Source organism: Mugil cephalus, chromosome 11 (genome assembly GCF_022458985.1).
Source record: "Mugil cephalus isolate CIBA_MC_2020 chromosome 11, CIBA_Mcephalus_1.1, whole genome shotgun sequence".
NCBI lineage: Eukaryota > Metazoa > Chordata > Actinopteri > Mugiliformes > Mugilidae > Mugil > Mugil cephalus.
Window position 1 is genome coordinate 13889555 of NC_061780.1, and position 26778 is coordinate 13916332.

Sequence of the window (26778 nt, forward strand, 5' to 3'; positions counted from 1 at the left end):
TGAGTGCTATACATGCGCATGCTTTTCATGTTCATTCTTTTCAGTTGGCCAACATTTCTAAAAAAAACATTTTTTTCATTGGCCTTTTCAGAATATTCTAATTTTCTGAGATACTGAATTTGGTGTTTTCATTAGCTGTCAGTTGTAATAATAAAAATGAAAATGAATAAACACTTGAAATATATCACTATGTGTGGAAGGAAAGTATACAGTATACAAGTTTCACCTTTTGAATGGAATTACTGAAATAATTCAACTTTTTGATGATATTCTAATTTACTGGCCAGCACCTGTAAAGTGCGTGTTTGTCTACATTTGTGTACAAACCTGCTGTGTGGTTGTGGTCACGATGCCCTGCTGGAGCCGATAAGCCTGTTCCTGTAAATATTTCCGAGTTTCGTGGTTTCTGTACAAATAATTCTCAATCTGAAGGGAGAAAACACAAAGCTCATGTCACAATAACAAGCAAAAAGTAATTTAAGAAATTTCATACATTTTTTAGCACCAACAGGAGTACTTGATCTACCTTTAGCAAGGCATCCTCTGTTTTCTCTGGGCTTGCCTTCAAAGCCTGGGAGGCATCGATGATGGGGATGGGCATGAAACGCATGGTGAAGTTCCTTATGGACACACGGCCAGAGGACATTATTCCACAGTTAGTTCACTTTATAAAGGAAGTGAAACCATTCGAAGACACACAAATAAGAGTATAATGCAATAAATACAGCGTCCACAAAAAGTATTTATGTTCACTTCATGATGTCAGAGGTGAAGGAAAAGGCAGAGAAAACAGGCAGAAACTATTCTGTATGTAGTAGAGCAGAAAGCAGGAGCACAGAGATATACACATCTGACATGAGAGGCAGTCACACATCCACAGTTTTCAACCTCAAAGACAAAATGATTCATGGTTATTCAGACACAGCCAGCTCCACGCACACAGAGAGGCAGCAAGGCAGGAAAAATGAGCTCCTTTCTCCGATGACGCCCTGACAGTCTCTGCGCTCCTGCCTCAAGTCTCAACAGAAAAGGTTCAATTGTACATTCAGTTGTGAAACAAAAATACACAATGCAGCACCGCTGAGCAGAACGAAGATCAGGAGAAAAAAAAAAGAAGAAGAAATTGTTCTTTCAATAATGAAACACGGAGACTCAGATGACAAATGGGAATATCGCCTCTGGGAGAGTATAATAAAGAGAGGTGGGTGTGCAGATGTGACCCAGATGACGTCACTTCACACTTGACACACAGTCCTCCGACAGAAGGTGCTCTAGACAAAAATCTGATTTGTTTAGTCTCAACCCGTCTCCCAATCCGTTACGCTCTCTCTTTCTTTCCACTCTTCGGCATGTTTTTATCCTAATGCCGTCTTGTCTTTGTTGTATTCCTTTCATATGTCCCTCTCTCCCTTCTGCGCTTTCCTTCCTCCCATCCTCTTCCTGTCAGAAAACACCTCAAGGTTTCCTCCTGCTCAGCAGAAAGCAACAGATAACCTGAGAGCTGAGCAATTTTCACAGCACACCACAGCCTGTACGCTGTTAGAATAAAGTGCACCGCTTGCATCCATGTGTTTGCAATGATCAATATGTGCTTATCTGTACATGCATGGTTGGTGCTGCTTACTTCTCCAGAGCGGCTGCGACATCCTGCAGACCCTGAGGGCTGGTGTTGTTCTTATCCCACATCACAGTCCTGCACAAGGCAAGCCCACAGTGAGACACAAGCTCAGGAAGTAATTAACTCACAAATAGGATGTACAGTATTTTATTTGCCACCCACTGACGGCTGAGAGGAAGAATGGTTTCAACTCACTTTTCCATAAAAAGACACACGTATTTACATGGTGCATTATTGTTATTCTAACCTGTTATTAAGGAGACTGTAATTTATCATCATATTTAGAACAAACTGTACACGCCTATGTAATCATGGAGGAAACAGTTTATAGTACTTTAGATTTTGTAAGCAACAGTGTCTGAGTGTTTATTCTTATTTTAGTCAACAATTATAATCGTTCAGGATACTGCTCAATAAAGAATGTTAACAGAATGTTAATATGCCATATGACACAGACTATGACCTCAACGCTCACCTGAGTTTAGAGTTGATCTGAAGCGCCTTGGCCAACATCTTGGCTCCCATGTCGCCCATGGCGTTGCCGCTGATGTCGAGCCTGGTGAGCGAGGAGTTGCTGCCGAGGGCGTTGAGGACGATGGTGAGATCGCTCTTGAGCCTGGAGTCTGCTAGAGACAGAGAGGTGAGGGGCTGGGGAAGGGGGAAGATGTTGAGAGTGGGGTTATATTATGAGAACAAAGAGATGAGAAAAATTCATTTTTTATCACTGACTGTAGTGAAACTTGACAACTGATGTGCTGTCTTCAAGTTTTGTTCAATTCTCTCATTCGCAAACAAGAAAACTGAGGTTTCTTGACTCTCATTAAGTTTAACAGCTTTAGTATATTCTGTAAGAGGCTGTTACTGCTCCTTTTGGCATCTCATTTTCTTATTAAAGTGTCGCTGAAATAGTTTACTGTCACAATTACTTTTTAAATCGTGGTATTAAGCGCTACAATTAATTGATCGTAACGTTTCCTGAATACCGTCAGAAAATATCATGCCGGAACCATAATTAATTAACTAATAAAAATCACCATGAAACTTCACCAACTAGTTACTTATAAATATCAGGATAAAAATGAAAGATGAAGGAACTTCTCTGCAAAAACCTTAGGAAACTGCAGTTTTAGAAATTAGATACTTATTGTAAAATTCAACACATTTTTTTGTTGGAAACAGTTTTACGTGTAAATTTACACGAACAGATATCACTACAAATGTTCCCAGTTGTTCACATACATTAATAAACATATACACAATAAACAAATGATGTATTATGTATAAATGTTGGAATAATTTAGCAAAAAAATTTTTAAAAATCTGACTAGACTGAAAGCAAGCATGTTATAGAAGCATTGTCATTACCAGGATTATGCATAAAATCAAACATAACAATCAAATTGGAAACACCAAAGTTAACATTTATCTCTGGATATTTCTGATAAAGCTTTCAGTTTTGCACAGGGGAAAAGAGACGTTCGTGGGATAATTTCTGGGGCAGTGACTGTAAAATGAGGTGATGTGTGTGGGTGAGAACAGAGCGTCAACATGGTCATAAAGGCAGAAAATGACTCGTTAATGTCTCGCCTGTGGATGCATACAGAATCATTTACAGCCTGCACGAGCATCTGTGCAGCGCTGAGCAGAAATTAAACATCTCAGTAACATGTACATGCGGTCCTGCCGTGATTTGAGGGAGAAATAAGATCTCAATTATGAGCACAAAGATAGTGCATCATGAACATCTGGGTGTAGTAGTAAAAGTAGACAAAACTAATTCCAAATTGTCGAAGAAAATGTCATGAAACAGCTACAAGAGCTCATATCCTGTGTCCTTATTAATCACAAATGAGAACCTGGGACCCAAAAAATGTTGTTAACATTGTATTGAAGAAGAATTAACTTGTTTAATGTCTATTCTTGTGAGTAAACTGACATATTCTGCAGTGCACTCTGGGATGACAGTCACTGTTATTCTTTCTCAAACACTGTAGAATTATTAGCATTGCTGTCACTGGGGTTATATTTTGGGCTAGTATTTGGCTTTCTATACACTTAACAATAAATCAGGTTAATAAATATGTTTTATTCCATTACTTAGTTTGTGGATTTTTTGTAGTTAAGAATAGTTCTATGGCATCTTAGAGAAAAATATGAAGTTAACTTTAGCTTCATGTGTGTCATCAATCTTCTTATCTGACTTGTAGCAATATTTTCCAGATGTGCTTTAAATGCTTCCCTCTCACCAATGACAAAGACTAGTTTGTTAATCTTTTATCTTCTGGCAGGTAAGAGGCATCCGATGGGGGAGCTGCTTCTCACAGTGTATGTGAAGAGCCTTTTTTCTGTCTCAATGTCTTGGCAACTGGGGAAAGGATGTACTGCTGAATGAAATTTGAACCTTGTTAAAGTATCTGTTAGCTTTGATACTAAAGATACCACCTTCCATCCCCGCCTCAGTTGTTTATTCCTTTCTATCCATCTCTACTGGACATCCCTCAGCCCCTTTCCATCTATTTTTTGCTATCCGTCAATTAAGTTTTTCCCGTCTTTCTTTACGTGTCAGAGTCCACCTGCAACCAACACATACACTATATTCTCACACAGGCTACAAGCGCCAAGAGACCAGTCCAGCACGGAGCAGCTCAATAGGATCATCAATCTAGCACATGCGGCGCTGCGAGAGGGAAAGAAGGGCAGGCAGTGGGGGCAAAATTCGTTACAGCTCCCATGATGGAGAGAGATAAAAAGAGGGAGATGGATTGAGGGACAAGGGAGGAGAGCAGAGGCTAAGCTATCAACTACAGGCGGTTCTTGAACTCTCAGTAGAGACTGTGATCATCAGCAGGATGAGGAAAAGTTACAGGATGTGTCAGTTTACAAGCTTGGGCTATAAGTCATTTCCATGCTTTATTGATCAGCGTTAGCTCATTCTGTTAGCGCGACGCTCCGCTGGAGAGGTCAGAGCTCAGCTGTGGAGCAGCTGGAAGAGATCTGGTGATTTGCCTCAGCTGGTTGGAAGCTCGCTGAGACGGGATTTGAACATTTAGACACATGTTTGGAAGGTGCCCCATGCCTCTTACAAAAGTACTTGGAAGAAGAGCGCAGAGAGAGAAATTAAAAACTCACCGACTCCTCCTCTTGAATCATGTGAACCAGGCTGTCCAATACTGGAGCGAGGTTTCTAGGTTACGAAGAAGAAACACAGGAAAAGATACCAGAGTAAATAGACGTGTATCGTATATACAAACTGAACAGGATATATTTCTTTCTTTAGTTTGTTTTGGAGTCGGACGTTTTGAATACTTGAGACGAGCAGAAGAATCTAAGAAAGTCAAACATCTATGAGTAACGCTGATGTTTGTGTGTACTTGTGGGATTTCTTTAGCCTTGCAACACCACAAATCAACACATAAAAGACTCCCAACACACACACACACCAGCTGTCGTCCTACACTCTTACTTGGATTTGATGTTGTTGAAGTTCTTGCCCAGCGAGAGATGTTTGATGGAGCGGTTCTTGGCTAACCAAACGAGCAGAGTGGACAGCTCTGAGTCCAGGCCTGGAAGGAGAGAAGTACAAGATTGACAGACACTTCCTGATGTTTGGTGGAGGGGGGGAGGTTCAGTTCAGTAAATATAAAGTGCAAGGTCTGCCATCTCACCATTATCAGAGATATCTAGACTGGAGATGTTTGGGATCTCAGCGATACAACCTTCAAGGATCTGAGAACCTCCAGACCGCAGCTGGAAAGAAAAGAGAGCTCTTTAATCATGTCGCACTTTAATTTCCTGCTAGAATAAGTTGTTTTTCTGCACCACAAGAAACATAAATTGTAAAGTGTTGACGCCTGTATGCTCTATCTCTAAACATGTCTAAACAACTGAGAGTTTAATATTAAACTGGAAAACTTATGCGTAAAATTCTTCCAGAGAAACATGCATTTATTCTAAGCATTCATTAAGGTGGTAAAAGAAAAATGACACATTATATAAAAACATTCGCACTGAACGAAGCAAATGCAGCTTTTCTGTTTATGGAAAGTGTTATTTCGGGAATATGATCCGCAGGAAAAGAAAAGTATCTGCCAAACCAGACGTGCAAATAAACATAAGGAAGAATGAGATGTTAATTATTAAGAGTGAGCACCCTGGTACTTACACAATGGCCAAGCTTAGAGAAGCATTAGGGGGAGAGAACAGCGCGTCAAAGCCAAGGCAACAATTAACCAAAACAAAACATGCAGATGCGCAATGATCATACTTCTATTCGAACGCACACTCATCAAAGACACATTTGCACACAAAAGCACACTCAACAGGGAGCCAGAGAACGTCTTTATTTTCTGCGTGCTAGCTCAGAAAAGAGTCGCTGGCCGCCTAACGGTTCATTAATCCTTCCAAGAGGGACGAATCACATCATTTCCCCCCGAAGCGTCGGCTTGGGAAGATTTCAATGGGAATCTGAGATTGCATTTCCTGTGTAATTTGTATTCATGAGTTATCTTTAGCGATCACTGCAGCAAGCTGTCTTTATCTGTTCAAACACGGGGGCCGGCCGTGCATATATGTGTGCGTGTGTGTGGGTGAGCGTTGCAATGAAACAATTAACTGAATCACCCACACACCTCACCCTTCCCTTTCACCCCTCCTCTACTTCACCCTTGCCTGCGGTCTGCCAAGTATTCCATTACGCTGCCTCTTAGTGGTGTCACCAGCCTGTCAAATGGTTTTGGAGTGCATCCTAAAAAGCCGATTGCATTGGAAGAGTACTACCTCCTAAAAAAAAAAAAAAAACACACTCGCCAAACTTTAGCGGACAAGTGCACTTAGGCTAATACGACTGATAGGAATAGGGACACTGAGAGCCATTTTTAATATCAGCTTTCACAGAAATGTTCCTACCAGCTCCAAACTGGATCTATGGGATAAACATCTATTTTCTGTTGTACTGATGTCTCTGTAGTTGATGATTTTAATTTGTTAATTCATGTTGGGGGTTTTAACTCGTCACGTTGAGATTTGATTTTACAGATGTTCGTAAATATCCACATCATTTGCTACTCATTTTGAAAGTGGTGTGAAACGTTTCCAGATCCCTGCCTGCATCACATAACCAGAAATATTTTCATTTAGATTTTGAGTTCACTGTATCTTTGTGCGTCTCACCTCACAGCAGCTGAGGTCCAGAGACACATCCTTCAGATTAGGGTTACTGGCCAGGCCGAGCAGGAGCGCTCTACAGCAGGAGCATTATATCAAGTTAAAAACACAAATTAAAAATAACTAAAGAATCAAAAAAACAATTATAAATGTCTCTGAGAAGTAGCTGCTCCTCAGACACATTAATCAAACACTGACTCACTTGAGGGCCTCTGGGGGCAGCTTGGTTCCTGACACGTTGATGGAACTGAGAGATATGGCACTGCTGAAGAAATGTTTAAATGAGGGAGGCACCTCTTTGCCTTTCCTACAGAAACAGAAAGAGAACAGGGATAAAGTCCCCTTTTAACCTTTTAAAGCAACTTTTAAAGCTCTTTTGACGGGATCCTTCTGGATTAACAATTGGAAACTGCAAGAGAAAAAGTTCTGAAATGTTGGAACTGTGAATTGAAGAGGTTTTGCAAGGCTCAACAGAGTTTTGAAGATGTGCAAAATGTTTTTAAAGTCTGAAAAAAAATGTAAAACCTCTGCAAATATCATTTCACATCTTCTGTCTTCACAACTGTAACTAATTTTTATGCACCTATTGTTCAATATATGTTCAAATGTGTCACTTTTCTGGTGAAATAGTTTTGCAGGTTTGAAACTGTATAAGGTGTCGACCTGAAAACTACTGCATGTATTATTAGTATTATTATTATTTTTTTAAATAATTTAAAACTTGATTTTAAAACGTAGGTGGAAATATACTGTAAAATGACTTTATAACACATTCTTTTTGAAGGTTTGAAGATACTATTGGATCCTTTTTAGCTTTCAAATGCTTGCAGTTTCCCATCAAAAAAAAAGTATCAAAAAGCTCAATAATGGAGGACACCCAAAACTCAAGAACACTTTTCATCTACTGAAATCATATGAACTACTTTATGTTTTATGCACTGATCACAAAAAAAAAAATCACAAAACACTAAGAGTTGCAGGGGTGATTTTACTGCAGCCCTTAAATGCTTCTACTCCTTTGTGCAGTTGCTCACCTCTTCATTACCACTGGCTGTCTTTTTGCTTTTTTTTTATCCCACCACATCTGCTGCACTCAGGCCCTCTCCTCTGAGCTCTCCTCCTCCTTTATCACCAAATTCATCTGATCTTCCCTCTCCAACCCCCTCTGCTCTCCTGTTCCCTTGATGAAGTCCTCAGCTCCCCAGAGACACAATGGAAAGAGAGATAATGATGGGAACAAATCTCCTCCCCTAACCCATCTGTTACACACACACACGATCAGTACCCACACAACAACGATAATGCGATGACACTTGGTCACCAGAAGGTGTCACACACCATCATACAGACAGATTCTTTTTTCGTTATTAGGACCTCCGATGTAAACATTAGTAGAAAATCGCAGATAAGTCTCAGTGGGTAGGTGTATGAGGAATATAATGTAGATGCAATAAGAGAAACTACCAGGTCAAAACACACCGAGCATCCACTGGATGAACTACTGTGACTGCAGCTGTGATTTGGTTTATGTTCAACCAGTTATTACTGTACCTCCAACATCTGCTCTTATTTTGCACAGACTGCTCGTCTTCAACCGTAGCACGCGCAGCACTTCTAATACATGTGGAAAATGACACAGATGGCCTCCTGACTGACACACCCAGGAGCAAACAAGCTCCAGCTGCAAACCTCCTCCTGTGACTAAAACACAGGGTTCTTTACCTGTGAGGGAAGACACTCTTTGACACGTTGAGAACAGAGAGGTGCTGGGCCGAGCCTCGCAGCAGAGCTGAGCAAACCTGGAACACACATGAGATGTCACCGTAACATTTGAACTGACTGATCGTGTTTTTATTCCGTTTGAATCTCAACTTTAAAATAGGCGTGAAATATTGATGCTTTTCTGGAATAATATAATACTTCATTGCAGCTTGCAACATGGCTGACCAGACTGAAATGTATAATTGTATTTATAACTAGCTGCATGTGAGACATAATATGATTTGGAAGTTGATCAATATCCTCGGTGACAGGGTGACAGCTGGCTACATGTCAAACTAATCAATAAGCTGTATTTGGCTCTCAGACCCACATCAATACATCACATACAGTATTCAAAGCACTTTGCAGGCAGTTGACAGCAACACAGATTAAGAGGGTTTACAAAATTGGATTACACTGCCTGGAACACAGATATTAATGGCCCACACTTCATCCTACAGTGCTGTACACTGAGGTACAAATTTAATTTTATGTTGTTTGTTTACAATAATATTATAGAAATTAATACTATTATAGTGAAAAGGACATTCAGCTCTTTTCCCATTTACTTCCTTGAGGTCAACCCAGTCTGACTGACTTACCTGGTCCAGTGAGCAGTCAGTGTTGGAGAGATCAAGGGTTGCCAAGCTGTTGGGTTGAGCCAGGAAGTGGTAGAAATGCTAGAAACAAAGCATAAAAACAGAGTTTACAATACTATCTGGTGTCGAATAAAGGACACATTCGTTTCAGCCAAATAAAGGGTTTTATTTACAAGTTTCATTCAGGACAAAAAATTAAGTGTGCATTTGTAGAAGCCTTGATCACTATTTTCTGACTCAAGCAGAGAAGTCTGCCTTGGCCTCATCCATTGAAAGATTACTAAACTCTTTTATATACAATCTATTTTACTCATGTGCGACGAGTTTTATCACTTCTCGGCATGAGAAATGTCATGTGTGACATGTGAGCCCTGGATAAAATAAAATAAAATAATCCTTTAATAGATCCCACAGTGGGTACATTTGCAGTGTTACAGCAATATAAGGAAAAATTAAACATTAAATGAATACAAAAATAGCAAATTAAGTAGAACAGTTGTTCTAAAAAAGTGGTGGACTACTGCTGGGAGCAGGCTTGGTTGTACAGCCTCACAGTGGCAGGAAGGTTAGCTAAATCAGCTAATGCTAAGGGCTAGCTTAGTTAAGCCAGCCTATGATTGAACTACTGACTAGCTAGCTTAGTTAAGATAGCCTATGCTGGGGGCTAATGACTAGCTAACTTAGTTAAGCCAGCCCATGCTAGGGGCTACTGACTAGCTAGCTTAGTTAAACCACAAAGTATTAATAATATATATGTTGCTGATTTGTGACGGTTATAAATAAATCCTCTGCAGCCAGTAATCTGTTCGAATGTTTTTAATAAATTATTATTTTATTTTATCTATTTACTTGAATAGATAAATTAATATGTATTTTTCCCCTACAGCTACAGGACAGTGTACAGTATGTACCTGCATGTCGTCTCCTCGGAGCATATTCCCTGAGAGGTCCAGATGGACGAGGCTGCTGGAGATGGATGGGTTGGCACTCAGTGACTGGCAAAGGCTATTCACCCCTAAAACACACACACACACACACACATACATACAAACACACACGCAGTGTCAGCATTATCACAACTCTCGAATCTCTTGATGTTTTTACAGCATATTGAAGGAAATGGAAGAGGAAATGAGCAGCGGGTGAAGACAGGAAAGGACAGGATCAGAATGTAAAGTGAAAGCATAGAGAGATTTAATGCTATGCCTATGCCAGTGTCACGCTATGTTCAATATGAAACCTTCTCCCTTTTTATGTCAATGAATATATATCACATAGATTCCTGCTTCCTCCTATGCTTTCAATAATCAGTAATGTTTGAGGAAGAAAACCTGTGCGTGTCTTTGCATGCATCGGTTTGTACGGCACAGTATGCATGTCTGATATCGACATATACTGAGAGCACAACCACTCGCTGGGGCCGTGTCTGTCACATGGCCGACACACTGAACTATCACTTCTACCCTGTGGTCCTCTCTGACGGTAAATCAAGGCATGACTGTCATCAAACTAGACAGATGACAAAAAAAAATGAAAAATTAATCGCAAACTAAAACTTAACTGGTATTAAAAAACAGAAATTAATGTCCTCAATCCTCTGATTCTGCTCTGGGCACTGGAGGATTATGGATTGGGCCTTTAGTGAGACAAGTAGGGTTCAGTTAAAGCGGCACAGCCTTTACTAACCCAACACTGTGGAATACGATAGGTCTTTATTGATTGAGAGTAGAGCATGTTCACAGTGAGTCCCTGCAGACTATGCCTGGTGCTGGGGAGTTAACTTTGGACAAGAACCAAAAAGAAATTTAACCTCCAATTCAGCACTTTTTTAATTATTATTATTATTTTTTTTTATTTTTTTAGAATAGTCTCTTCTCATTTTATAAAAATCCCAAAAGGACTGTTCCATCGTGTCAAAAACCTATCACTCCTCTAATTAGGGGAGAGAGCTCATAGACAGAAGCATTTATGCAAATGAAAACATGCTTGCTGTTTACAGATTGTATTCACACATGTTACAAGCTTTATCTCCCTCAGTGCTAATGGAGCAATAATTAAGTCTCATTAGCATCTCAGTGGTAGGTGTGATCAAATTAGAAGAAGATGCGAATTGCATCTGCTCGTAGGGGAGCATGTGAATTAAAACGCAAACTTAATACGACACATTATCTATCATCCGTTTTTCATATTTCAAATTAATTCAGTACAAAACACTTTCATTTATTCACTAAATGACTTTTCTGAACAAGGGAGGACAGCACATACCTTTAGGTGACAGTGAGGTTTTGGAAAAGTTTAAATGCTTGAGCCCCATACAGAGTTTGGCAAACTGAGCACCCAGAGAGGAAACACCTGCAGCAAGAGAGAGAAAACAAAACAATTATTTTCTCCTTGTCAATTCTAGTTCATGGTGCAGTCATACCTTGTTTAATTCACAGTCAGCAGAGCTATATTTTTAATAAATATTAAAATACAAAGCACAAAACTGTCCACCTTGTATATCATCACCTGACCTCTATATTTAGCTTCAATAAAATACTGACTTTGTTCTACTGTTCTACTTCGTATACACTTCCTTACAATACAAGACTTACAATAATGTGGACAATTCTCAAATAACAACAGTGTTACTGATACGACCACATACTAAGAGAAGGACATTTGTACTCTGTAATCAGTCGCACTAACTAGAAACTAGTTATTTCCATCTAAATGAACGCAGCCGAGAGAGACAGAACATATTTAACAGATCCTTGTAGTGAATTTTACATGACAACAAATAAACCAGAGACTGGAGAGCCCCAGAAATCTGTTGCATGTCTACATGTGCCTGAATATTTGGTGGAATGCATCTTTAATTCATGTGTCCTGGATAGACTGAGAGGCCTTAGGATAGAGGTGATGAAATATTAAAATGGATGCGCTTGCTGCCATGCAACAAGGGAACATAAACTATCTGTTTTATCCAACTATCCAGGAAGTATTCAGGCTTTATATCTGCTAGCTATTTCTTCCACTGTTGTATCGCTGCTAAATGTACCCCAACAGGTGTGGTCATGGTTACTGATCTAAGGCAAAAAGCAGCATATTTAAGAATTTACTGAAAATACGACATAAGAGTCGACTGCAACACATTCCACTCTCCTGCATCATCGCCTTTATTTACTTTGAAGCTGCAAAAGAAAGTAGGACAGTGCTACCAAGGTAGGAAACATGTGTCATGAACAGTGCACAGCAGGGAGAACAACAGATCACACATGAATACATCAGACATCATACCTCTGTCCTCCAGGGGGTTGTTGGCAAGATTAATGGTGGTGAGTCCTGAGCTGGGGTTGTGGGACAGTGCAGCAGCTAACTTCTGGGCAAAATCACTGCGGGTTGTGAAAAGGTGCATTAAATAGACGTTTCTGAGCAGCGTGCTTCACATACACAACCAATTTAATCTCGTTTTTTCTTGCCATACATCAGAACAGGACTGAAACACTCAAGTATGTTAAGACTGGCCTGGTAGAGTCCGACTCTCTCCAAACAGCTGAATATATAGAAACAGCATGAAATGTGACCATGTCAGCAGTCAGTGAAACACCAAAACTAGAAATGTGACATGGAACCATTTCTTTAAGAAAACTGACAAGAGCAGGAATCCAGGCATTACATTTGTCTCTTTCTCAGATGCAAAACAAACTGAATAATATGAGTTTTATTACAGCTAAGAGTACAATGTTATATAAAATGAAATAAATCACAAATCTGCAACCTTTTATTATAAAAGGACATTTAGTGATTTAGTGATGCACTTCCACACCGTTAGGGCACTTGAGGTAAAATAATACACGACTTACAGCTCCACAATAATGTAATGTATCCCTTCTTTTAGACCCATCCTTCTCCTTTAAAGTCAGCACAGCTTTTCTGCTTAAAATAGTGATGCCCCAGAGCCATAAATAAAGCTTTCACATTCCAATTATTGCTTCCTTATTAAATAGCTTCCTAGTTCAGGCTAAGATTACTCCGTTGATTACACTTTGCTGTTTTCAGATTTAAAAAAAAGCGCTGCCTCTGTCCTAAGAGGCTGAGTAGCCGTCCTCACTGCAAGGTAAAAGTCTTTTTAAAAAAATGTGTATTTTCTCACGTTTTGAGTCCCGCGTTGTCCAGAACCAACTCTTCCAGCCGACTGGACCGAGACACCACCCGGAGGATCTGTTCGCACACATCTGCAGACTGAAGATACACACGTCAGATAACTTTCTTCTTGCCTATAGTGTCATTTAAGCTTTACAGTTATATTCCTATCTACACACACAGCAGTTTTTGACTTGGGGACCACACATTACTTTCTCACGCAAGTGATGAGAAACATGAGAAATGCAGGACTAATCACTGATCAATTAAACTGTTATTGTTTATTATGTGTAATCAAAAGCACATCACAAATATGAACCAACTGAACCAGATTTGAGGCTTCTAATAAACTTTTCACCGAAATCTACTTGTGGGTTGTGTTTTCAGGGAAAACGACTCCAGAAAGCTGCTCATTTGTGCCAATTAAAGCCGTGTACAGCACAAAAAGCAGCGCACAAGTGAATTCTGTGTTTCCCATTAATGCGTGACAGGAAGAGACTGGGGAGTGCAGACTTTGGCCACTCGAGAGGGAGAAAGATGTCTCGCTTCACAGGTCTGAACTCCACAGGAGACGCAGCCAGTGGGGAGAGAATCACTCATTTTTAGACAAAATTAAAAATTCAACAGATAAATGACGGCAGCCTACCTAGATGTTCACTGACCCAGTTCACTGAGCGCTGAGTCACACATAAGTAAAGTACTGTTTATACACCTAACACACACATCTCACAGTTTCCATTATGATAACAGAACCCAACCGGACCATTTATGTTGATATTATTCTTTGGCATTACTGCCGTTAAGGGAGTGTTTCTGTTAGCCGGCAGCCTCAGTGTGGCTAGAACAGTAGCAGCATTGTCCAACACTGTTATCTACAGTGGAGCTGGGGGGGCGTGAAAGAGGGGAGTAAAGGAGAGAGGGACAGCAGGAAAGAGAAAGAGACAACGGAAGGCAGAAGAAGAAAGGGCCTGTTGTTCACATGTTTACTCTGCAAAAAAACAACAAAAAAAAAAAAACTACTGTACGAGTCTGAAAGTAAAAGGAATAAGGAGGATTGAGGGCAGCGAGGGATGACGCATGATACAGAAAAGGGAGATATGAAGGGCAGCGAGGGGTGAAATGGAGAAAAAGAGGGGAGAGAGGAGTCGGAGCGGAGCAGAGGGTCACACAAAGAAGTCTGTATTTTCCACAGCAGTCACAATAACGCGGCGGGGGCAGCGCAGTGACGCTGTCAGCATGTGCATTGTACCATTTACCACTTATTAAATAACAGCCTTGTCACGCTGAGCTGCTCTGACCCTGGATTCTGCTGAAATATAAGCCGTGCGCACACACACACACACACACACACACACACACACACACACACACAAACGCACACACATAAACGCACACATGCACACACTCGGAGTGATCATGAGGTAATGAGAGGGCTAGTCCTCTTATCGCCGCTGTCCTCTCCTCTTCTTTCCCATTTCTTGGCTCAGGACATTGATTACAGCACAAGACAAACAGCCTGACTGAACTGAGGATGAGACGAACGATCCCTCGCTGCGATGGCCTGCTGCGTTTCTGTGCACGCGTGCGTGTGTTTGTGTTACACCACGCAGGCTGGTAGAATCCTTATCTGTTGACTGAAATTTAAAGCTCAGGGGCTTTTTCTTCCTTCTTTATTACGCACAACGTGTTTCCTTGCAGATATTCCTGATGTAAGTTACCAGCACAGATACAAAAGTTCAGGTTAATGGGACGTGCTGAACTACAGTTGAACTTTTGTGCGTCAGCTGGTTTGCTTCCATCTTGTTTCCCAGGAATGAAATGTTTCGCTCCTTTCCCGTCCATCTCCACTCTCTGGCCTGGTCGTCTGAATCCGACTTCTGACTCATTTCCTTATTCATCTGGCACGTCTCCCTTTCACTCTGTCCACTGACCCCTCCGCTGACCTTGATGTTTCTGTCTCCATGCTCTGTTTACTGTCACCACTTTCTCCCTTTCTCTCACTGTTCCTCTCCTATTCACTATTGTTTCCATTGGCACAGGATTCAGAAACAAATCAGAATCCTGCTCTAGATCACATCCTTGCAGCCTTGGTTTCTTCAGCCTCTCAATTATCACTGTACAAACATGCACACTGAGGAGACTGGGCAGGGGTGTACAATAACACACAACAGCCCAAAACTGAAGCACTCACATGCAACATACTCAAACACACACAAACTAATCCAGAACAGAAAGGATACACGTTTGACGGCACATGTGTCTGAGCGAACATTTCTGCCAAAATTTTGCACACGGCTCTGCTGGATTTTTAAAGTTCAATTCAAAAGGAATTGGCCGTGACGGAGCCGTGAGATAATTGTTTGGGCTGAAGAAGCTGCGTGCGGTAATTGGTGAGACCGAGCGAAGCCTTGAGACGCAGAGTTGGTAATGGAGTGCTGCAGGGGGGCAACAGCCTGAGACATTGAGCCCCTTTGTCTCGTTCGGATTAGGAGTCTTATCACACCAGAACATTGGGCTGATCCTCAGTCAACAGACAGGAGGTGGGGGGGGCGGAGGAAACAAAAGGGGCAAATATTCTGTACGGGCAGATTCATACAGCTATACGTGAAGCTAGCCACATGTAAAGATGTCAGAACTACAGCGGGTTCAGAGGGAGAAGAGAAATATGCATGCACATATATAATACGTCACCTCAAAGAAGAACGTTTAGACTTATATAGAGATTATACTGTTATTGCATGATAAAGCTATCATTCACCTTTTAATGCAAACGTTGGCCGTGCTATTGACATGGCTCTATGACAGCAACATCAGGCTAGAAGTTACGTCAAAAGATCAACTTTTCTGATACTTTGTTTAATGGCTCAATACCCACACAAACAATAATTCTTATCAGTCTCATCTGGTGCTAACTGTGAAACATTGCCACGCTGACAACCTGTTACCCAGTTGCACAGTGCTAACAATGCTAACATGCTGATAGCATTAATTGGAAAGTCCGGCATCACAGGGTATCATTTAAGCTAACCAGCATTGTTTCAGACTGAGAGAGTGATTATGAGCCTAAATGGAGAATCACTAGAATATGGCTGGAAATCTGCTTTTTTAAGCACTAACCCCCTCGGATGTTTTCCCCCTTTAATTGCTTAGATAAACGCAATCATGGCCAATATAATTTGGCAACAAGTAAAAACAGATTTCTACAAAGTAATATCAGTTAATTGAATGCATTTTCAACAGCAGAAAAAAAACTTCACCACAGAACAGAAATAACTGCACCAGTTGAAAAGTGAAGCAGCTTAATACAAGTGATAGGAAGAGAGAGAAATTTCACTTTAGCCTAGCACAGACTCAATCCTTATCAGAACACGTCATTATGATTTCATTATGGGGCGTGTTTCAAAGGATGGAGAGAAAAAAATCCGGTCTGGACACAGCTGATAGTCCAACAACCAATCAGAGCCATTATGCTGTAAGAAAATTAAACTAATGGTGCTCAGATGAGGTGTAGGAATACATCGATGTCAGCTCCCCACAGAGCAACTCCACCAACTTTCTCCCACAAAAATGTTGTGGCCGGTGGTGAGTTCTGGCAGGCTTCCAGACTAATTTTGTCTAGCTCAAAGATGAAATGCAGAGTGATGTCTGAAAAGTTAGTCTAGTAGAGAGATATTGAATGCACTCTCATTAAAGGAATGGGGATCACAAAATGTGTCCTGTGTGAGTGCGTCCTTTGACTTCAGTGAATAAAAGGGGAGATATTATTCCAGCAGCAGTGTTGGTCCCCATACACATGAGCCACTGTGTGTATAGCAGCACATATATGAGCCACAACTATCCAACACAGGAATATTGAATGTACACTCATTAATATAAATGTGGATTACAAAATGTTTTTGCACTATACCACCACAGAAGTCAACAGTAGCAAACCGCAGGCTTTAAAGGGGAAATGAAGCACTCTTTTTTTTTTTTTTAGCTCTGGTCTTATCAACAATATATAACGTGGGCATTAGCATGGGCATCGCTACCTTGCTGTACTGTGGCCCGTGGTGTGAAAGAGAAAAGAGAGAGGTTGAGATAGATCGTTTCAGTCAGATACACGCAGCAAACAGGGTGTTGCAGTGTTTCTGCTCAGACATCTTTCAGAGAATCTTTCACTTCCAAGACGTCCACCTCCTGACAGTACGCACCATGGTGATACAGGACACACCGCGGATTAAAAGGTCCAGCAGATGGACTCTGAAACAGTGGCATCGTTGTACAATAGCCACACTGTCACCAGGTAGTGTTGCCAACACGCTCTTCTCTCCAAACCACCGGTTTCACCACTCACGTTCACGCTAAATGGTAACACTGCTCAGTTTCCACACACAAAGCATATCCAATAGGATTTAAACCTAAAGATCTCTTTACATTTCATCCTCGTCTATTTCCAATGGCGTTCAGAGGGATCCAACCAACCCTGTTGATTACGTCACTTCAAAATGGTGACACTGTAGCAGTTAAGCCAGGAGGAAATGACCAAAAATAAACCTTTTAATATTTGACTTTAGCAAAGGTGTTATTTTTGATACAGTTCACTGTACAAGGACCAATACATGTACGTTTCATTTCCCCTTCAAAATAACCATAAATAGCTCATAATTTGAGGGGTACTAACCAGTTTGTAATCCTTTGTGGAGAGCTTGGTGAACCACTGGTTAAACTCCAGGACTGCGATTATAGCCACCAGATCCCTGAGGAGGACACAAACGTCAGAGCTGCCATTAAATATTATTCTTTTTCAGTACCACCTTACCACTAGGTTGACGAGTGATGACTTCACATTTCGTATTCCCGTATGCTCTTGTAATATTAACACTCACCTGTTCTCCAGATGACTGAAATCCTGCAGGTTGAGCTCTCTAGTGTCTTGCGTCAAATAGATGGTGTCTACATCCTGGACAGGAGACAGTTCATTAAAATAAGAGCACAGACATGATGAAATATTTAAAAAAAGAGTTGTATTGGACAAGAAAACACTACAGAGCAATAAATATCACAAGAAATGAGGATGTGAAAGTGTTCACATATATATTTATATACTTGTGTTGTGGTTATCCTAATTATCAAAAGACTTCATGCAGTTTCATGTTTTCCAGCTCACAGCAATGAGCGTAGTGAAGGCTGAGGATGTGTCAGTGTTGCTCCAACCACCGCCAAGGAATGTAAATATTACTTACCCACTGCACCTCTTCTCTGTAAGGCAGCCCCAGCCAGTCACACACACATCTGTACATCTGAGAAAACCCACCTACGCAGAGAGGCAACAAAAAGAGAAAGAGAGTGTGTGCATTAAATATGAAAAGCACAGTTGCTTTGACTAGTATCTCTTCTTTAACACTATTTCAGAGTAGGATGTAGAAGCACACAATAATTAGTTAAGTCATAGATTCCTACCACAGGGCCCAGGCTCAGCAGGCTTGTTGTTCTCCCACAGATTCTGCAGAGAGATCAGCCTGTCCGGAGGCTCCATGCAAAGCTTCTTCATAACTTTACTGATGAGAGAGGACGAATGAAAACATTTATTCATTCCGGTTCGATACTGACTTTTAAAAAGCACTCCCTCTGCTCCCTTCAAAAGCTTCGGAAACAAGCACTGAGCTGCTGCACTTTTTCAAAAGACTTACTGTTCAATTGACATTCCCCAAGCATGCAAACAGCAAGTAGCTGTCTGCTGCAGCTGTTTAAAAACCAACTGAGTTTAACTGAAAAACTGAGATTCGAGCTCCAAAACAGCTACAACCAAAAAAAACAACAAAAAAAAAAAAAAAAACACACACACACACAACAGCCTCTTGGTTCAGATCAAGAATTTTCCCCGATCACAAGACGAGGCTATAAAGGTTTATGGTTTTACATCTTCATTTTTCCATTTATAGTCATACTTCCTGTTCTCACAAAAACACGCTATTAACAGATGAAAAATCATCTTAAACCAAGAAAAATCACTTGATTTGTTGTTGAATTTAAATCATTCCAGATCCACAAAACGAGCATTTACATTTATATTTTACACATACAGAGGATCGGCTCACCTGGGCGGTAGACCAGGACATATCCTCTGCAGACAGTTTCCTATGTGAGCCACCACATCATTCACCTCCTCCGTGGAAGGAAGTTTCAGGGAGAACGAGCCGCGCTCATACTCTATGAACAGCTAAATGGACACATTCTCAATTAGCGCTCCACACAACCACAAATGGTACAACTTCATTTCACATTTTTGGTTTGAAACAATACCAAGTATTAACACATTACGTGTTGGTATGTTGTCATCTGCCTTATCCTCTCATTTCATTATCTACCTTTCTCATCCGTTCCACGTATCTAACCACTGACTCCACCAAGCACCGATTCAAGTGAGAAGAATAAATCTAACACATCCATATGTCCACTAAACCGCAGCTAAATCCCACATCTTTTAGTTAAATACAAGTTTAATGACATTAACCAAGACTGGCCAACCATCTCGCCGATCACCGCAATTATGCAAATGCTGATTGAGGCGAAACATGTCTCCTCTATATGCCAACATTAACATAATCCCGGCTGGTACGCAGGAGGCCATCAGTCAAGATATTAAAAAGACAGACATCTCTCGAGATGAGCGGGACAGAGGTTCAGCTGCAGGAACACTGCGCTTATTGGTGGATTATCATATTTTGTAGTCAATCCAGCCGAGTGACAGCTGGGCAAAAAGCCAAAAGATCAGCACAGATGTTTTTTGTGTGCCATGTATTAATGGGTCTCTAAAATTTATGCTAACATATAAGATATGTTCTTCACATGAGGGTTTTTCCTAAGAATTGTTCAGCAGCAGGATACTGAAGCTTCTCTGGTGTCCTGTAACAGATGGATCTATTACGATCTGGTGTTATTAATGTATTTTATGCATAAGTCCAGTTCTGCTAGATTTCATTATAATAAGGACATGTGGTGAAGGGACTGTAGTGCTGGATCAAGCTCCATATTCAATATTAATGATACAAAACATTATGACCACCGGTGACCACAGGTTTCCCTTGTGTCTCCAAAACAGCTGTGACTCATCAGAGAGTGGACATGGGTGTTGTTAGTGGGGGACTTTAGGTCCTGTGAGTTGAGGGGAGGGGCCTCTGTGGATCAGGCTTGTTCCAGTGCATCCCACAGATACTTGATCAGTTTGGGATCTAGTGAATTTGGAGGCCAGGTCAACACCTTGTGCAGTTTTTTATGTATTTCTGAGTTGTCCCTAAGTCGTTTTTGTGTGTGTGTCTGTGTCAGGCTGCTTCCTGCTGGGGATGGCTGCTGTCATCAAGCAGTGTCATTGCTATGGGGTGCAGATGTCTGGTCTCGGCGAGTGGTTCACGTCTACATAACATCCACATGAATGCAACACAAAATGATCAATGTTACTTCATCTGTTAGTGGCTTTAATGCCGTGGCTGATCGGTGTATAACCCATTTTTCTTAATGTCAATGAGAAAGCAAACTCTTAAAAAACTGCTTACTCTTAAAATTGCAAAAATATTCCTGTAATTCTGTTTGTTGTGAGGTTCTGTACCTGTGTTGGCTTGTTGCAAGCAATCCCCTGGATCTCCAGATAATTAAAGGCGTGTTCCACCTAAAAGAAGAGCACAGACGTCCCATTAGAAGTTGGACTTACATAACACCTCCTGACATAGAAAATCCCGTCTGAATCACTGGTTACTACTTTTTTTCCCCTTCTTTGGAGTGACAGTACAACAACAACAACATTAAAGGTACGTCGTAAGAACAAAAAAACACACAGCCAAGTCAACTAAATATAACCTTTCCTACTTCAATCAGACGAAGGAACCTAGTGGTTATATTTTAGCGCTCACTTGAGTGTAGGTTGGTTAAATGAATGAATGTGTAAATAACAACAGTCTAGTACAGTGACTATCTTCAGAGGAATGTTGTGTTCCACTGTTCAATAATTAACGGGTAGTGCTGCAACACTGACTCACATCCGCTTGGTTTTTACTTCAGACGTTCACACCTGCCATGTTTCCTCCTGAATCAGGAAGTGATCTCACACTCTCACACACATACACGTGTTGTAAAGTTGCATTTAACCTTTGTCTCAATTTCCCTCCAAACATCAACTGAACCAAAGTTCTGACACAACAGTTTTATCACTGGTTATGATTTTGCAGCTTAATTAGTACGTCAGGAAACCAGAAAGAATCAAATCAAAAATGGAGCATCAGCACCAAGTTATTGCCGTCCCGTGGTTCAGAAAATTGCCTCTTTGAAAAAACTGCTTGGTTATGTAATGTGATATATTCACCGGTGCGTATCGGTTCACAACATGTGTTCTTACCGCAAACGAAGCGCTCTGGGGGAGAGATCGCTAGCGGGCTGATGCCACCCTATTGTTCCAGAGCGCGGTGTTTGTGTTCACACCAGCCCAAACAAACTGACACGGGTGAAAAATGCTCCCACCACTAAGAGTGGCAGCATCCTACACTCATCTGCTAAATACATTATGTTTTACAGTAACACCTGATCAGCTGTAAACCACATACCTTTGCTTCAGTGCTTAGTTTAAATGCAACCACATACGCACAGTGTAGCTGAGACACTCAAGAGTTCTTGTGCCTTTTCTTGTCGCCAAATTGTTCTCAAATTGTTTTGTGAGTGGAGCACGACAGAAAGCGCAAAGTAAACCGAAAACACGTCATCCTCTTTCAAAAAGCAGGCTTCTCAAAACAGGTCGGACTGAACTCAATGACAGCCGCCTCACAGACACTTCTTCTGTTTCCGTTTCGAGAGCATCTCAGGATAAAGAGAACAAAGAAAAGCGGTAGCCTGCTTTTTCATGCATAAGAGGAAGAGAAAAAAGGAGATCCTTTTATTTTAGGAAGGGAATCCTGCGCATACAGATGCCTAGTACTTTACACTGAGTGCATTTTTCCTTTGCTTCTCACTCTCTCGGAAACACGCAGGCAGGAGCAGAGAGCCTGAGGGCAGGCCAGGGAGCGAGGCCAGACTGTTCCAGGTGGGCGCTCCACTCCCGAGGCTTGGCTCAGAGATGAGAGGAGCGAGAGGATCAGCCGACTGTCTGTCTACTGTCTGACTACAGTGAGCAATGTGTGTGTGTGTGTGTGTGTGTGTTTGCTCCAGTAAAGCCTGTGGCTACCGATTCTGAAACACACAACAATCATTCACCGTTTACACTACTGTCTAAATACTACATCATTTCCATTCAGTATTTTAATTGCGCTGGTTGTTATTGGACACCAACACAAAAGGAGCAATCAAAGCTCAGCTGACGGCACACTTCTCACAATAAAACAAAGAAACTGAAATAATTAGCAGCCATCAAAGACGAGGACATGCAGCAGCAGCAGCAGAAGATCTGATTTTGATGTTTTTAAGGCAGACACATAAATTATATAAAAAAAATTAAATTAAATAACACATAAAGGCTCCATGAAATTATAATTTCTTGCATTTTCAGCCCACTCTGTTTGATATTAATAATAATACATTTTTATAACCAGTAGGTTGAGGTGCTTTACATCAGCTAATTGGTACGACTTTAGTTTATTACTGACACTGCTGCAGCATTTTGCTGCTTGTGCTACATAATATTGCATTTCAGCATTCACTCCTAATGTATTACAACTACAGCTCAGCAAAAGTTACAGGGGTTATTTATGACCAACAGCACTTATGCAGTTCTGTTAACATATTACCAACATCTATAAGACACGACAGGGAAAGGAAAGGGACAGCAAAGTATCACTGAAACACAACACAAAGGCATTAAAGAAAAACGTTCCATTAGAAAAGTATTATAGTTATTATTTACTTTACAGTCCCAGGTCTAGGGTGTATCGTTTAGGTCACTGCCCAGTGCAAAATTAGAAACCAGTATCTAAAACATTGCTGGTAAGAGAGGTCAATCGGTTCATTTTTTCCCAGCAGTGAATAGTGGGGCAGCATTCACCACTGATACCAGTGGGTGTGGCCATAAATCTGAGCTCCAGCCAATGGCAAGTGTCATGCTGGGACGTGTGCGGAGGGACCAAATGCCTGAGTAATTGCATCGTTCACTCAGTCGTTCACTGTCCGTCTGTTGGTTTAACGGCTCCTCTGCTCCTTTTTTTTTTTTTTTTTTTTTTTTTTGGTTTCCTTTCAGGAAACATTTTAATGTATTTGATGTCGTGTACATATGAAGACATACTGTATATTTGTTTTTATGGGGACTGATTTTTAATTGTATTTAAAATGTTGATTTGCAGTTAGAAAGAACCCATCCACAGTTGACTTTGCCTCTGGGACACACAGTCAATGTTTCTGGTGCCCGCGGCACTGACAGATTGATATCATCTGAGCATAGACTTCCTCTTTGGTGCAGAGGTCATAGTTCGCTGTCAGACTAGCAACCTTAAATGGAAATTTACACTCAGACCACTGCAGCACTTTTGTCTAAAGTATTTACTTGACACAGGTTGCTCGCCAGCACGTTTTGAGAGGGCGTTGTGCCTCTTTCACTCTCCACACAGACCGTTTAGCTGCATGCAACCACGGCTCCCTCAAACACGACTGGACAGTACTACTCAACAACGAATACACAACGGATGGTACCAACATTTTAACTCCTGCCTCCAAATATCTGCATATTGATCGGTCTGTAGACTTAGGCAAATTCACTCCCTTACATCTGAGAGATGCAGCACGTACAGGCAAGAAAGATATAGACCAACAAGAGGCTACCAACAATAAAAAGAGACAAAAAGCATGAGGGGAGACATGCCTGTGTGCGTGTGTGTGTGCTTTAGAGGAGACAGCAGCAGACAGTATGGCCCTGCAGCTTCTCAAGAGGAGCTGAAGCATCAATCAGAGAGAGAGAGATGTGCACAGAAAACCCACTGAGAAGAGTATGAAAGAGCTACAGGGGGATTTCTACTGTTACTAAGAGAGAGTAATACACAGTAAAGGGCTTAACCGAGGGCTCGCGTCTACAATAATACTTCAACATTAAGGAAAAACCCCCACCTGCAGTTTGTTCTTCTTTTATAATCACAATTTATTTTCCCTTATCTATTGTCATTTACAGTACAGAAGACAGATGAATATACTGCCTAATACAGTGTGTTGATATAACTCAGCCCGTGCTTTTACCGGACCACTGGAGACCAAATCTACAGAGGATGTACCGAGTCATTAGCTCATGTGTTGGAACGCTGGGCAGGAGATAATCTTCATTTGCAGCTGATTCACCTCCACTGTGATATAGATTTCACATTACAAGACGTCAATACCAGGAGACATATAGTTACAGTTGGTGGTTCCTGTGGATCCCGGCAGGCCTCATGTTTACAGCTTACGCTGTCAGTAACCACAAGGTGGAAATATGGACACAAATAGGAGAGTTTCCTAAAGGGGTTAATTCATCTTTTTGTATTCTTTTCTTTTAAATCTGGGAATGATAATACAAGACCTAGATTAGGCTTCATGGAAAATGTTGACTTTTGCTCCTTTATTCCTCTATTACATCATTGTATTATTATTATTATTATTATTTGTGGTTGGCTGCACAAATTTAGATTTTGTCTTGTTATGGTGTAGGAATTTGTAATGGCTATTTTTTTAACTGTAGTCTAGCACTGTATTGTATTAACAATCAAGTGCTGATGAGTCTAATAACCAAAGGCTGCAAAGAGTTTCTAGAATAAAAACCATATGTCGGTTCTTTTGAGATAAAAAACACTCAGATGTCATTGGATTCTGATGCACAGTGGTGAGTCGGGGTGGAAAAAAACAGAGGGAGACAGTGGGAGAAAGAGACGGGGATAAAGTAATCTGGATTGCTAAAAGAACAAAAAAAGAGGGGGAGGATGAGAGTGAGGAAGATGAACAAACGGCTTAAAGGGGAAAAGAAGAGCACAAAGGTGATCTGTGGCTGTAATCTGGCAGAGATTGAGGTTTATTGCGACTGAAAAAGTGAAAAAAAGAAATAAGCCGGAGACAGGTTGTAAAATGCAGAGTAGGATGGTTAAAAAAAAGGGCGGTTTGAGGTTTTCGTAAAGCAGGTGTCTAATCCCTCCTGGTCAAAAGACAGGACACAGATATAAAACAGATGCAGAACCAGCTAGATAAACAGATCCTGCACCTGTGGCAGAAAACTCTGTTAAAATATGACGTCATGGAACACAGCTCGAATGCTCTTTTTCTAATCCCAGTAAAACTATAAATCTGCTCTGAAGCAACCATCCCCAGGGGGGCAGCTTATTGACTAGAGAGCACACAGATATTTTAAGGGCAAATGTATTTCCTGGACATGATACAAGATATGAGGTGGCTGATGGGCTCCTCTTTCCTATCAGGAGGCACAATCGGCAAGTTCACAATCCCTGACTGGTTTGACTTTGTGAATGTGCGATTTCAGAGGTTATTTTGGGACTTTTTCCAACAGGCGATCGGAGCTGCTGACAAGAAGAGGGTCAGTTAATTATTTAGTGTTTTATTCAATAATTATCCCAGACTTGGAGCGACGCTGGAGTTCACCTGGATGAGCAGGAGCCACATGAAATGAGGCCCTCATTCGATCACATGTCGTCACTCTGCACTGACAATAAAAACACAGAAGGCTTAAAAAAACAAACAAACAAAAAACAATCCAGTGATTTGTAAAGCTACCACACCGATACAGGGTCACTGGAGGTTTGCTGTCTGCACAGCATTGAAAATCATACCCTAGCAGGCCAGACAAAGTCATCTGAGTTAAACACCAGTAGCTTAAAGCTGATGCTAAATGATGGCAGTACTGACAGCAACACTTGCTGCTGAACAGTTTCAGTGAACATCTGCATTGTGTTACTGCACCGCTGGCTTTTATGTGGTGGTGGTGATGAAGCTAGTGAAGATGATTAAAGATAATCCATTACTGGTGACGATGCAAACTGTTGCCATCTGTGCTGCACTGGGACATCGTTGTATATAAAAACAAAAGGTTTGCCAACCTAACCTGTGTCAGAAAACACTATAACCAGGTACACAGAGAGTTACTAGTTAATCTTTGTGGCATCAGTGAAAACACACAGTGCTAATCACATTTGCAAACTCACACATTTTTGACACCAGCTGGGCATGAGACGGCGTTCTGCCTCTTTAACCATCCACACAGGCGGATCAGCTGCATGCGACCACAGCCCTCAACATGATTGGTCAATACTACTTGGACAACAAGCAGTGGCAACAGCCAGTCAGTGCGTTTACATGCACAGCTTAATCGAGCTGTGATCAAAATTCGACTTTCCGAATGTAGTCCTTGTCCCAGTTTACATCCAACAGAGAAAATCGAATAACTGACAGGAGCATGTCCTCCTCCTTTACACTAGGTGTCGTTATGTGTCTTGTCAGTGGATTAATACAGCGCCCAACCCGGTCAACCTAATATGTCATACAATAAACAACTAATGCAGGAGACCAGCCTTTCAAACAACAACTAGA

The 26778-nt window shown here is 41.1% G+C and overlaps 1 protein-coding gene across 5 annotated transcripts in view; it reads right to left on the minus strand.

Annotated features, from left to right (window-relative positions):
• The window catches only part of LOC125015884 (F-actin-uncapping protein LRRC16A-like), a 66161-nt gene that overhangs the window by 14002 nt on the left and 25381 nt on the right, over positions 1-26778 (minus strand). For 3 of the 5 annotated variants that reach the window (XM_047597922.1, XM_047597925.1, XM_047597923.1), the window contains exons 4-25: positions 20855-20914; positions 19347-19468; positions 18709-18806; positions 18492-18562; positions 18135-18208; positions 17930-18005; positions 13277-13365; positions 12421-12515; positions 11407-11493; positions 10053-10156; positions 9145-9222; positions 8504-8580; positions 6984-7088; positions 6788-6857; positions 5781-5792; positions 5284-5365; positions 5082-5181; positions 4748-4802; positions 2094-2266; positions 1625-1693; positions 527-620; positions 328-426 (exon numbers count right to left, since the gene is read on the minus strand). In XM_047597922.1, coding sequence (XP_047453878.1) covers positions 328-426; positions 527-620; positions 1625-1693; positions 2094-2266; positions 4748-4802; positions 5082-5181; positions 5284-5365; positions 5781-5792; positions 6788-6857; positions 6984-7088; positions 8504-8580; positions 9145-9222; positions 10053-10156; positions 11407-11493; positions 12421-12515; positions 13277-13365; positions 17930-18005; positions 18135-18208; positions 18492-18562; positions 18709-18806; positions 19347-19468; positions 20855-20914 — 1890 coding nt within the window. The remainder of the gene's footprint in view (positions 1-327; positions 427-526; positions 621-1624; positions 1694-2093; positions 2267-4747; positions 4803-5081; positions 5182-5283; positions 5366-5780; positions 5793-6787; positions 6858-6983; positions 7089-8503; positions 8581-9144; positions 9223-10052; positions 10157-11406; positions 11494-12420; positions 12516-13276; positions 13366-17929; positions 18006-18134; positions 18209-18491; positions 18563-18708; positions 18807-19346; positions 19469-20854; positions 20915-26778) is intronic. The other 2 variants (XM_047597926.1, XM_047597924.1) reach the window with 1 other exon arrangement.